At 40.5% G+C, this 13512-nt stretch overlaps 1 protein-coding gene across 2 annotated transcripts in view; it reads right to left on the bottom strand.

The window, feature by feature from the left end:
• Positions 1 to 2205: 2205 nt before the first annotated feature.
• LOC121903595 (phosphatidylethanolamine-binding protein 4) overlaps positions 2206 to 13512 on the bottom strand; it is a 57617-nt gene continuing 46310 nt past the window's right edge. Inside the window, exons 5-7 of one of the 2 annotated variants that reach the window (XM_042420757.1) lie at positions 9986 to 10031; positions 9628 to 9744; positions 2206 to 2905 (exon numbers count right to left, since the gene is read on the bottom strand). In XM_042420757.1, the coding sequence (XP_042276691.1) occupies positions 2814 to 2905; positions 9628 to 9744; positions 9986 to 10031 (255 nt within the window). In that variant the 3' untranslated portion in view covers positions 2206 to 2813. The remainder of the gene's footprint in view (positions 2906 to 9627; positions 9745 to 9985; positions 10032 to 13512) is intronic. The other variant, XM_042420758.1, reaches the window with a different exon arrangement.

Here is a 13512-nt window from a genome sequence, read left to right as displayed (position 1 = left end):
CTACAATGAGGCTCAAAAAGCTAGTATTAACTGCAGGACTGTTGCATCAGATTGTGGAGTTGTGCAGCCTTATCAATGCAGTGGGAGATCCATGGAAAAGGCTGCCTCAACTGTCATGTTTATGAATGCAAACTACCGAGAGAATCCTCTCAGGTCAATTTGAGGACTTACTGTACCTACAGTGTCTGTCCTCGGGGGAAACGTCTATGTGGCTCTGTGGTTGGAAAGTTGGCCATCCCGGCTGGAACACCTACCTGTTGCAGGCTTATTTCCTCGACTGTGAGCCGTGTCACATGGGGCAGGCCTGCAGTGTTTGTCGACAGCTTGCTACGTTAGATCTCTCTGATTGCAGCATCCTGGCTCTTTTGCATACGGGGATTCCATGGAAGCACAGGCTCATTTTAAAGCACAGTGGAAAACTGCCCAGGCACTGTGGATATATAGTCAAATTAGTTTTGTTTTTTCCAAGCTTCATGGGGGAAGGCTAAAATTGTTCCTCGCTGTTGGTGAAAGAACTAGAAAGATAATATGTTACCAATTATGTAATATGTATGTGCAGTTTATTTGTACTGTTTATAGGAGGGATAAAAACCTGCATTAAAGACACAAGGCCAGCACAGATACCTTAGCAAAATTCTTAAAAGGTTGAAAGAGGCATTTAAATATTCTGCTGTCCTTGTTGATGAATGAAGACAAGTGTTCAATAGAACTTAAATATGTGGATATTTATGTGATTTTTTTCTTCAGAGGCAGGATTCAAATCTCCAGGTGGAAGTGAACTGAATCTCTGCAGTCAGACTTGCAGAGCAACGGCAGTCTGTTAAGGGTCAAACGCACAGTATATACATGTGCAATGTGGTCAGAAGATCATACTGTTGACATGCATTGACTAGATGTTACACTTGTTTTTATACTTTATCATATGATAAAGTATTAAAAAAAGAATAAATGTCACTAAAATTCATTTCGCCACTGCTCAGAACAAGAGATGAACTGGAGAAATTCTCCAGTGAGATAAATCTCCTGCACTTATTCAGCAGCAGAAAGAAAAGAAGAATAGAGACTCAAGTCATCATGCATATTAGATCACTTTAGTGCCGGTTAGGCAATTGAATTGATTATACAAATTCCTTTTAATTAATGTAAGTTTGAATAAATTAAGAAAATATTAAATGCCATTCCCATATCATCAGGGGATGTGAGAAGATATTTTTTTCAGAGAAGGCAATATACTGTGCACCGTTGAACTACAGCTGTCAGTTTTTCTTAATCATAATATTTCAACTCTCCTGACATTTGGAGTAAAAATAAACACATTCAAGGAAGCTGAGTGGCAAACCCAGCTGTTTTGGCAGGATATCTCCAAGATATAAACGAGAGAAAAAAATGCACAGTGTATTTGGAAGTACAAATCTTGGCATTTCACTGGTGTACTGATGGATTCAAGTAGGTGGTTTTTTGGAAGAATGCTCTCCCACTTGGCATGCTACACAATGAGTGTGGAATTATACTCTACTTGCCAATTATTAGAAATGTTATTTCATAAGTCAAATAAGATGGGTAAATCAAGGTCAAGATTGATATTCCAACCAACGGATACTAAACATTTGTTCAAAAGCAAAGGACTCTGACTAACTGCGTGCTTATGTGCATTGTTTTGGTTGTTTTGTTTGTGGACCCTGCTAAGTCGAGGAAGCAAACAAAGCAGATGCAGGACAATTTGATCAATGATCTCCCAGAGTTCATCAAGAGGGCACATAGGGGTTTACCAAGGCTGGCTTATCCACCAAAGGAACAAAAAACCTCCATTACCTACTCCTGCCTAGCCCACTGATGAGACACCAAATTAGGGTCAATGAAACCACCAACTAAAGATTGATCATCAGAACATCAAAGTCCCTCATGTAAATCCAGCCTTTTTCAGACATCTGGGGTATTGATATAAACCCCTCCCAGAGGAGAGTTGCTGGTTAGAAACCAATATTCCTCCTGGGGGGTACTCTGACCCACCCTTTACAAAGACCCATGAAGTCTGAAAAGTATCTCCTAGTGAAAGGGTTGAAAAGTTTATCCACACCATCCTCTGCAGACCTGCCAGGTGGGCCTCTTATGCAACTGTCCAAAGTTCAAAATGGGTTCATCATCCCAAAGTTACATTCAAGGACACTTCAGCATTTACAGAGAACAACTTTTACTTCAGAAAATCAATCAAGGACCTGAAAGTAGCTCAATGTTTCCAACTGGGGTAAGAGTGGTCAATGGAAATATGATAAACAATTACACAAACAGCAAGTTCCCTTTACCCGATACACCACAGGCTCTGCAGCCCCTCCCCCCTGTCCTGTCACTCTGAAGAGTATTTTAGTTCAAGTTCCACTGCGGCATCCGGCTGTATTGCGGTCTCGGTTTCACCTCCCACTTCCTTTTTTTGGCCCTGACGTGTTTCCGCCCCTGAATTAGAATCAACTCTTTCCACACTGAGTTGTGATATCAGGCCGTCTTCCTTCTCTTGTAGACAGTGTTCGGAAACTAATAAGAAATCCCCAGTGAGGTCAAAATCTATCTCCCAAATCCTCGGTTACAGAGCACGTGACAGAGATACAGGGCAACATCAAAACCTAGCAGCTGGTGTAACACAAAGAGGAAATCTCTTTCTAACACAGTGATAAGATAGAGACAAAGAGAGCTGACCTGCTGCAGCCTTTGAAGAATTTATGCAGCTTTATTCAGAGTAAGTGGAGAAACATCTTATTATATATTATTGTAGTGAAAGATTCTTCTTCCAGGACATCTTTGAGGCGTCTGAGCATCTTTCAGTCTTTGTAGTTTTGGGTGAGAAACTGCAAAGTGGCCACAGGCGCTCCCAGATTGAACCTTTCGATGAAGGCCTCTAGATCCCATTTACCTGTGACAGAAGGATGACACATAAACACAAATATTTAATATTTCCACATATTTGGAGGGGACATGTACTGAAAACCAGGGTTCATTTTCAATCTCATACAAGACTGTTGTGCAGATGGATCAAAATAAAGTAAAGCAGTTAACCTTCACATGTCTATTAGACAAAAAGAATTTTATCTTAACAATATCCTGCATAAATTTAGTACTTCTTAGCTCAATCTCTGTTACATTACAAGAGCTTTTCTCATGACCGCTCAGTCCATGTTTAAAGGATCTGAGGCCTAACTGAGCAGCACATGGCTCTGGGACGTGAGTCACTGAGAACAGCACTGCTGAAAATAAAACATGTTGCTGTAATGATGGAGGTGGGAACGCAAGGACGTATTGGCAAGAAGATATGATTCAATCGCCTGGACTGTTTTTTTTCTTCCCTCCCCTTTTAAACAAACACCAGACGGCCATCCGGCTGGTATGACAATATCACTTCTTAGATTTTGACAACCGCTGATTCCCTGCAGCTTCCCCTCCCTTTACAAAAAAAACAAAAAAAGACAAATTCATAATTATCATTCCAAGGCAACAAAACCCTCTGTGCTTTAAACTTGCAAACTTAAACAGATTCTGGAGAGAACTGAATATCTGTCTGCCTGCATCTTCACATGTTTGGGTGTACGTAAGATAATGTCCTGCTCCCTAATCCAGGGAATCGCTGACATTCTGGTATTTCCGTGTGGAGTAATTACATTAACAGCTGCTCAAGTATAGCGTAGGAAAAATAATCTTTTGAAAAGAAAGCCAACTATTGAAAGGGTCCAGATCTGTTGAGAGAATGGTCTCACAGTTAGGGGTCGAGTCTTACTCTGCCTGGATAGAAACATTACTGCTTTTGACCTCTCGCCGCAGCTGCTTTACAGGCCTTTGCTGTGGCTGTTTTCACCATCAAGGAGCCACAGTTTGTATCTTCTGGCATCATGGAGGAGATCTGGGAGGAGAGATACACTTTGCCGGTGCCACGCACATCAAGTGCACTCACCTCCCAATGATGCAGAAACAAATCAGAGGGATCCATTTACATTTCAGACATGTCTTATTCAAGGCTATCAGGCTTTTTCAGAATAATTGATCGTTTTCCAGACAACTCCCATCAAATCTTAAAGCAGATTTTTTATTTTTTGTGTGTTCACCTTTATAGATGTAGAAAGTTTAAAATAAAAAAATGACAGTATTACCAAATTATTACTCAACTATTTTCTGCTTATGCACCCTCCCTGATCCTCCCTACATGTTTAGCTCATGAGACTGGCACCACTGTGTGTCCGAGTTTGCCATGAGGTCAGGTCAGGTTCTGAGCTCAGCTGGGGAGGATGATGAATAATAACTGGGAGATGAGCAGATGAGTACCCGAATCTCGCTTGGTCCTCTGTGTGAATGAGGACTGCCTGCAGAAAGGGCTCCAATAATCAAGCAAGGGCAACGGAGCCAAGTGACCCGTCTGTATGATAGGGCATGGCCCCGGTGGCCCCTCTGGCCTGTGCTTCAGTGGGAGATAATGCACCGCCTCTGCAGATCCCCAAACCTCTCTGCATGTCCAGAACAAGGTCTCTCACCCTTTTAGAAGTAGCACTTTAAAGAAAGCTTCAGTGTGAGGTAGGGGCACAACAAATTTTACACTGAATGGCAGGATATAGTTCACAAGTCGTGGCAGATTTGACTCTCATGACAGTCATGCATAAATAGTTCAACTTTCTCTTTCTCCTTTCGTGTGGTGAACCTGCAACAATGTTAGGCAACATTTCCTCCAACGGATAATGTCACGGTGAAGATCATCTTATTGTAGAATGACGATCAAACGGAGAGTCAAAACGAGGCGCTGCTTGTAAGGCTTTACACACATAATCCTGTCTAAAGCTGTGCAATCATTGGGCGCAGTCCAAAACGAGGCAAATTCACAATATCTGGTGATATCACGCTGGCTGGTACCCTGCAAATGCCTAGACTTACAAGTGACCTTAAAATAGTCTGTCTGTAGTGCAGAGACGCGTTTCCGCCTCTCCCATCTGCCTGCTCATGGAAAGGACAGATAGTGTGGGACCTGAGGGCGATGTTAAAGTCTTCCTGCCTCCTCTTTTGTTTCCACCTTGCTTCTCTGTCTGGGTATGGCAAGGAGATCAGGACTGCTGTGAGGTGACACAGAACTGCTACATTTAGTGGTGTGGGCGGTGTCCCTGCTAAACCTCTTATAGTGTCTCAAAAATACTCAAAACCAAGCGATTCTGTTCATCGCAGTAGAGTAAGAGAAGCCATGTCAGGGTAAGAGCGGCACTGAGCTTTTTCACATAAAATTCATAGTAATAGTATTGCGATCTTAAATTCTCTTTGTGGACTTCAAAAGTCAGGGGTCAGCCAGAGAACAGTGCCCCCGGAGCAGAGATGTGTCTTGCGCAAAAACAAAGCTTCAGCAGCAGATGCTTGCTGTGGTAAGACCTGGGTTGAGGAATGGTGTCACGTTTGGCTGCCGATCTCAGCTCACAGCCTGCTGTCAGTATAGCAGCCTACAATGTTACCAACTGCTGTCACCTTGCTGGGGACTCCATCTTCAGTCTTAGAGGGATGTGTCACATGTTGAAGATATGTGGTTAGTATTCTTTACCTTTAAAACACATCGCACAATTCTTCTCCAGTGCTGGTTTACTCACCAAATGTTTTCATCATGAATGAATGGCAGTGTTGCGCTGGAGAAGAGTTGTGTGATATGTTTTAATGTTGATGGACTTGGACCAGCTCACACTGGTCTACACCTTGCTGCATGTGCGTTCTCAGAGTAAACTGCAGTATTCTTCACCTGTCACATTGCAGGAACAATGTTTTGTATTTATGTTTGGCTTATTGGCAGTGCTTGTCCCAGTCAATCAGAAGAAACAGAATATTTAGTAAAAAGGGGAAACATGCATTAATTAAGGGTTATAACGAGGGCTTCATCTCACAATTATTTTAATTATTGATGAATTTGCAGATTGATTAATCAACTCATTATTTTAGCTCCATCAGCAGCTAAGCAGCTAATGATTATTTTCATTATCGATTTATTTGTTTTAATCAGATTATTTTCTTGATTAATTTGTTTAGAATTTGGTCATTAAATTGTAAGAAAATAGTGAAAAATGCCCATCACAATTTCCTTAAGTCAAAGGTGTCAAATTCCTAGTTTTAGGGGCATCTTAGTGGCGTAGGAGTTAAGACGCTTACTATGAGCTACAACGTCCCTGGTTTGAGCCCAGGACCATTGTTGCATCTCTCTCTCCCACGTTTCCTGTCATCCATCTATCTACTAAAACCCCAAACATTCCTTGTTTTATCCGACGGTCCAAAACCGAAAGATATAGAAAGAGAAAGAAAAGCAGCAGATCATCACAACTGAGATTTTGGGAATATTTGACATTTATGCTTGAAAAGTTACTTGACGTATTTATCAATTATCAAAATAGTTGCTGGTTATCTTCTTGATGATTGACAAAATGAGTGATTGATCGTTTTGGCTCCACTTTGATTATTGATATCAAAAGTAAATTCTAATACTATGGAGCTGAGTGAGTGAAGTTGAAGAAAAATTTTGAAACTTTTACCCCTAACCTGACATGTCTGTTGAAGAGAGAGAAACCCCCCCCCAAAAACGTCAAAGTGTTCCTTTAAGTCAGCCGACTCCTGGCTGAAGCTCAGGCCTGCTGTAGCAACCAAATCCTGGCTCTCTTGACTCAAAGCAGCTCTGATTAATGGTAGAGGCTGTGGGTGGGTGGTAGACATGGATCTGCCCATTACCACACTGCAACATTGCAAATGGCTTCAATTACTGTGGAGTGTGCTGAGCTGGCAGTAGGGGCTCTAGGAGGCAAGATGAGCAACGTGCACCATCCAGCAGCTAACTCCACTGTGATCCATTCATTCACGCAATGTGATCATCATGTTCATCCTCTCCTCTGTAATTTACTACAAAAAAAAAAATAAAGGAAAATTTGGACAAGAAGGATGACTTTGATCAATTTTTCATTTTCAACTTTTACTTTAATTTTCAGCCAATATTTCAGATGCTGCTCTTCATGCGGTGACCACATTACTGTTTCTGATCAATCCACAGTATCTCTTGGGATCCCAGTGAGGAGACAAAGGGCTGGATGTGTGAACTGTGCATGTGTTAACTAGCGTATAGGCTGAAACAACACTAGATGGCCCCTCTCAAGGCCTCAGTGTTTCCCTGCTCGGCATTGTAACACTGTTTCCCTTGACAAACTGACTCGCCGGCACTAAACAGTAGCAGGACATATTGAGGACTTGCCAAGTGGCTGACAAGTATCACGAGGGCCTGTGTGCCCACGCCTGCCCCCCACCCTGGCACAGGGGCAGCCTTCAGTCAGGGACAGCCTTCCTGAGCCAGAGCGATGGGGATTCCCTATGATCACGCCCCTGTGCCCGGTGCCAAGAGCGCAGCCCCCCTGTAGTTCCTTGTATAACAAACCAGCTGTCTCCATCAGTTCACTGACCCACATTCATAACCTTAACACAGGAGGCACAGCAGACTCCCACGGTTCCTCACAACAGCCCTACTCCACCTCTCATTGTTCACCCCTTTATTACTTAAGTGATGGTCAGAGATGAAAGAAAAAAGACGACAAATTTGCGATAAAATTGAGTCAATGACTGTGCTACTGGAAGTGGAAAACGATCATTAGGAGTCTCCCACCCACGACTAAATGCTCTCCCTTCGCAAATCACATCAATTAATGTCATGGGCTATGAAAAATGCTCTCTGTGTCACACCACATGGAGGGAGGACAGACGCTAATAAGTGAACATACTTAACGGAGGAGGTGGGGAGACATGGGATTCCCTCCGTTCCTCTTGTCTGTGCGGGAATACCACGCTCATGGCCAAGTGGAGGCCGGTAATAATACAGCAGGTATAACACTAAATTCAGCCAAACAAATAATTACTGTAAAATCGAGAATTTTTCTATTAATAAACCATGACTAGGCTTTCATCCTTAATGTCATGCACTGCATATTTCCATTACCCACTTTTACAAAGGCAGTTATCCTCTCCAGAATTGACCCATCCAATGAAACATTTGATTATCCAAGAGTGAATTTCTTAATTTCATTTCCCTTGAATAGAAAGAACAGTTTGCCGGAGAGAGGAAGTGCTACAGCGGGAGTTAAACTCATCCAGTAGATTAAGGATGGGTGGATCCACTCAGTTCAATCACTTCATAATGTGGGGGCAACTACTGGAGCTGGTCGCAGAAAATGAGTCTGCTCTAGTTTACTTTGCACAAAAAATATTAAAATATTCTAAATAGCAGGCTATTATTCATGCTATTATTTGTCTTCAGCATAACTACTTTTGACACAATGAATACCCTAACAATGTGTTAAGAGTTCATCTCAACCTCCCCAAATGTGAGTTCGTATACACAAAATACAAAAAAGTGCATCTCTTTTGACATTTCTTTTTCCAGAGGTTTCAACATCAAACAGACCTCAGCCTAATGTGCCTGGATTGTTTGCTGACACAGCTGTCAAAACTTCAAACAGCAGAGACTGGCAGCTCCACTCATTCACGGCTGCATTGCTTGAAGTCTCAAAACGCCCTGATCTCCCCTCAAATCACCGGCTGTGACCCGAGTAGAGCAGACAGACAGACACGCCTCCTGTGAGGTATTGTACATCCAAGTGCAGTTGCCCACCTTCCCAGAGACTTCAGGGGGAGGAAAAGTAAAGAAAACCTGAAGTATATACAAAACAATAACTCTTCTCACTGCAAGAAAAACAAGGTTGTCTTTTGAGAGACACACAAGGAAAATTATTTACTAATGATCTTAACAGTAATTTAAATATAAATTTTTTTTAAAAAAAACTAAACATGTTAATGTGTATTGGTTGATGAGGCTTCCAGGTTTGGTGGAAATTAACAAGACATGGTCAGACAGACTCGTGCAGGTGTGCGTGGGTGCCAGCAATACTTGTCATGACCCTGTAGGCATTAACACTGCAACAGACTTACTCACTAACCTCATTAACATTCCCTTTGTTAAGTTCAAGCACTCAGAGAAAACAATCTTCCTAAAGATACTTGAAATGCTACAATTAAATGCTCATGATTGTTTCTGCATTATGTGCATTGACATCTGTCCAGACCAAACCAAGCCACAGACACAGACCTTGGGTTGAAACTGGTAAGATGGTGTCGACAGTGAGTGTTGTGAGACATTACATCATAAATGAAATCACTATCAGCTTAAATAATGTGACTGACACATTTGTTACCACCTAATATAGTTACATTTCATCCTAAATATAAGATTAAGCCCACTCATTTCACCATGTTGTGAAATGACGCGACTGCGAATGTCAGGAAATAGAATAATCTACTAGCTCATGCTTACAAAAATACCTACAGTAGCCTGTAAAGATTACCACAGGCATGTCATACCTATGCAGTTCCTAAAACACAAAACCCAAAGCCACAAAAACAACAGTATAAACCTATAATGTGGTTAATTTGAGAGGAAATGTTTGGGCCTTGAGTTTCAAACCTTTGGTGTAATCTGTCTATTGCTGATTCAACAACAAACTGTTGGCAGTTGTGTTGATCAGTGTTGGTATATGATAGATGATGCCGCAGAGGCCAGCAGTGTTGTGAACTCAAGGTGCTGGTGAGCGGAGTCATTACCACGGGCTGACTTCTCCCGCTTGGTGAGTGACACTGGTGTGTCTGGCAGCTGCTCAAACAACATGAACTGGTAGCGGTGAAAACCGGACTTCTGTGGTGGAGTTGGAGGATGATAGTCTGCAGGGATAAACAAAGAATCAGAGTCAAGAGAGCTAAGATTGGTGAATGCAGCCACATAGCAAAAAATGCTAAATGCATAATTATCATGCCACCCTCGTTTTATGTTCCAGTCTTTTTCATCGTACAAGGTTTCCAAACATTAGTGGCTCCAAATCCCCTTTATGCATCTGGATTTTACAATAAACCAAAGGAAGCTGTAGATCCATAAAATGAATGGTTGGCTGAAAACCCTACTTACCAGTGAGGGTTTCCCCTTGCATCTGTCCTTTCTTGAGTGCACTGCCCTGTTAATTCAGACATACAGTCAGTCAGGAAAACACATTTGGGAAATCATCTTTTAGATTAAAACTGACATCTCTATGATGCAATGTAATCCATTTCTTCAGACCAAACCTTTGTTGAGGGTTGCTTATCTGGATCATGTCACTCCTCCCTTAGTTTTTATGTTCCCATAGCCAAATACTGTATGATGTGCTCCCTTAGCTCATTTAATGCCAATGCCAATTTTGTTCAGAGGCATTTTGTATGTCAAACCTGATTGCTAAATTCTGACTACAGTATACACTCACTGGCCACATTATTAGCTACACCTGTGCAATCTAATGCAATTCAATACAACAGCTCTGCCATAAATTCTACATTTACGAAGCTTAAACATTTTCAGTTTTTGTTGACTTTGTCAGAAAGGTGATAATTCTACTTTATGTTTATTATTGAGGTTGTAGTGGGTGGTGGTGGTGTACTGGAGTGCATTATATTGAATGGTGTTCCTAATATTTTGCCCCCCTCATGTATGTTAATGGAGTGGGCAAAGTATCAGGAACACCATTCAGTATAATGCACCCCAGTACACCACCATCACCCACTATGACTTCAATAATAAACATAAAGTAAAATTATCAGCTTTCTGACAATGTCAGCAAAAACTGTATAAGCTTTGTAAATGTAGGATTTATGGCAGAGCTGTTGTATTGAATTGCATTAGATTGTATGGGTGTTCCTGGTAAAGTGGCCAGTGAGTATATATTTTTTACCTTGCATAGATCCAATAAACATCAAGATTTAGGTAATGATTGGGAAAAAAACAATCATTTGTCACTAGTAGTTTAGAAATTCAACTACTAGAAGCTCACATTAAAATGTTTAAATATGTCAAATTAGAAATATAAATGATCTGTGATATTACTACCAGAAAACAAGAGACAATACCCAGACAAAAGACAGCTTCCAAGCAAATTAAACCAGTGATTGGTTTTTCAGGTAGCAATTTTCCATATTATTAATTGTATATTAACTTCTCGTTGCCTAGAAACAGACATCATGTAACCTGATGTGCGGCAAAGATATTGTTCATAAGTATTTTCTACTGTATATTTGTCAGGTTAAACTCCCTCATCCCCAGGAAGTACACAGTCAGGCACTTCACACTGCAAATTGCACACAGGAATGTTTATTTAATAGACTTGGCTGCTTACTGCAAGACGGCTGCATCCTTGAGTGGGAGTAAAAGGGCTAAATATGTTGTCTGTGAAATGGCCCAAAACCCACTTGAGGTAAGCATGGAAGTCCCCATCACAGGAATCAAATATCTGGTCTAAGCACCTATTTCTGTCCTCTTTTCTCCACACAAAGGCTCCCCCCACAGGGTGACAAAGGTACTGTGTTACTAGACAGCATGCAAGGACAATAGACATGCAGGACAAGGAGCATTTTTACTCCTCTCCTTCGATCCTTCAGCAGAGTTTTCAGTTTGGTAGATAATAGAAACCAGTAAAATACAGATTGTAGTAGGACCGCAAAATTAAGTTGCATTTCTCTTGTATGTAGACTTAACAAACTCAGAATATAGTACAAACAGAAACAAAACAATTGTTTTTTGTGGATTTGATTGGTTAGACAATTATGATCTTTCTAAAAAGGACATAAAAACATTACACAGTTGGAAAAACAACTTCAGTACTCTAATAAATAAGTTAAAAAATAAATGTGTTAATATGTACTTTTGTCAAGGAAAAGGAAATATTATTCATTCAACCTCTTTAGTTTGCTTTCAAGTCATATGTAGACCAAAGGAAAAGGAGATTGCAGGACCAATCAGGTGAGGACTTTTTTTTTGAAAATACTGCATCTATCACCTGGCAGGTGATGAAATGATGTTTGGAGCTGACCATTGTTCATATTGCCAACTTTAATGTCATAAGCAAAAAATGTGTCTGTAAATCTCTGTCTGAATGACTGAGATGCATAACTTTGTAAAGATTCATTAATTAATATTGGCATTCATATTGTATTCTTTCTGTACAAAAATGTAGCAGCAGTGAAGTATGTGTCCCTTATTGTGCATCATCTTATCCATAATCCTATAACTGCTGTTTAGGAGGTTTAGCAGTAAGTATTAGACTGCACAGCACCAGTGTTTACACAGGCTGATAAAATTCAGAAGATTAGTTTCAACTGTGAGTATCTTCATCCACTGATCAGTGAGAAAAAAAGCTTTATTTAGAAATAGCAAGAGTCCTGCAGCCTGCAGGATCCAAACCCATTGCCATAGCAACAGGTAGTCAACATTTGAGCGTGCAACATTTTCCCACATTTTAATGCTCAGCTCTCGCTCACTCTCCACGGCACCCTCTGCCCTTTTAATTTCATTATAATACATAGAGTAAAAACAACAGCAAATTAATGCAATATTGAAATTCAGCCAAATAATAAAAGACAAGTCAAAATGCATAAAAAATAAATAAGAATAATAAGAATAAAATAATAATAATAATCTTTTTCAGGGCAGGCCTTACAGCTGCAAAGTCACTGACTCTTGATGTTCACTGGGGAGTGACGACTTGCTCACACTGATCTACAGGACATTCTCACATGGTGGGCGGTCTCCCTCAGGGACCCTGCTGTGGGGGCGGGGCACAGAGCGTGAAAAGTTCTGACCCCTAAATGATTGACAGCCACTTGCTGCGTTAATTGTGTTTATCAACAAAAAGTTCAGCTCATGATATGGTCTTTAATAGGTGTTATCATTTTATTTTTGTAATACTGATTTTTATTTAATTAGGAATACATCTGCAAAAATTCTGATAATTATTAAGTTTTATGGCTATATTTTTGGACAAAAATTTCAATAGGGGTATGTACTGAAAATTAAAATGATGACTCAAATGATTAAAATGCTACTTGACAGGTTGGAATTCATTGCGGTTTGCTCTAATTAAATTCACCTAATGCCTCTCGACCCAGCTGAATGATTTTCTTGTTAACCCCACCCGTGCAAAATCTCTGAATGATGATGTCATAAATTGGGGATGTAATACGATTATTAGACTCACACAATGTCTGTTGTGCCCACCAATGAGCTGGTGAACATGTCAACATGTCAACATGACAGGTCTCAAATTTAAGTAATTTCAACTAGTTTTGCAATATTTTCGGTTTATATTTCAGTATTTGAAATAAATGTTATGCCTGTTTGCACCACAGAGTGTTTTTCATATAGTAAATCTATTACAGCTTTGTAAGGGGGAATCAAAAGCCACATAGCGCATTGATGAAGTTAATCTTAGATCAATGATATCCTCAGCGAGGATGATACTCTGAGCTCAGGGTTAGAAAAGTTAAAAGCACTGAGACATCACACCCCAGACACTGTAAAGCTCCCCAATAATAGCAAATGCAGTATATGCAGTATTAACTATAGTGTAGATATAAGTTACTGTGGTTATCACGTCTGTTGACAATAGCCACAGCTAAAAATACAATGGT

This window comes from Thunnus maccoyii, chromosome 9 (assembly GCF_910596095.1).
Source record: "Thunnus maccoyii chromosome 9, fThuMac1.1, whole genome shotgun sequence".
In the NCBI taxonomy this organism is placed as follows: Eukaryota; Metazoa; Chordata; class Actinopteri; order Scombriformes; family Scombridae; genus Thunnus; species Thunnus maccoyii.
Note: the sequence above shows the minus strand (reverse complement) of the source record. Positions and strands in the feature narration are given on the sequence as shown.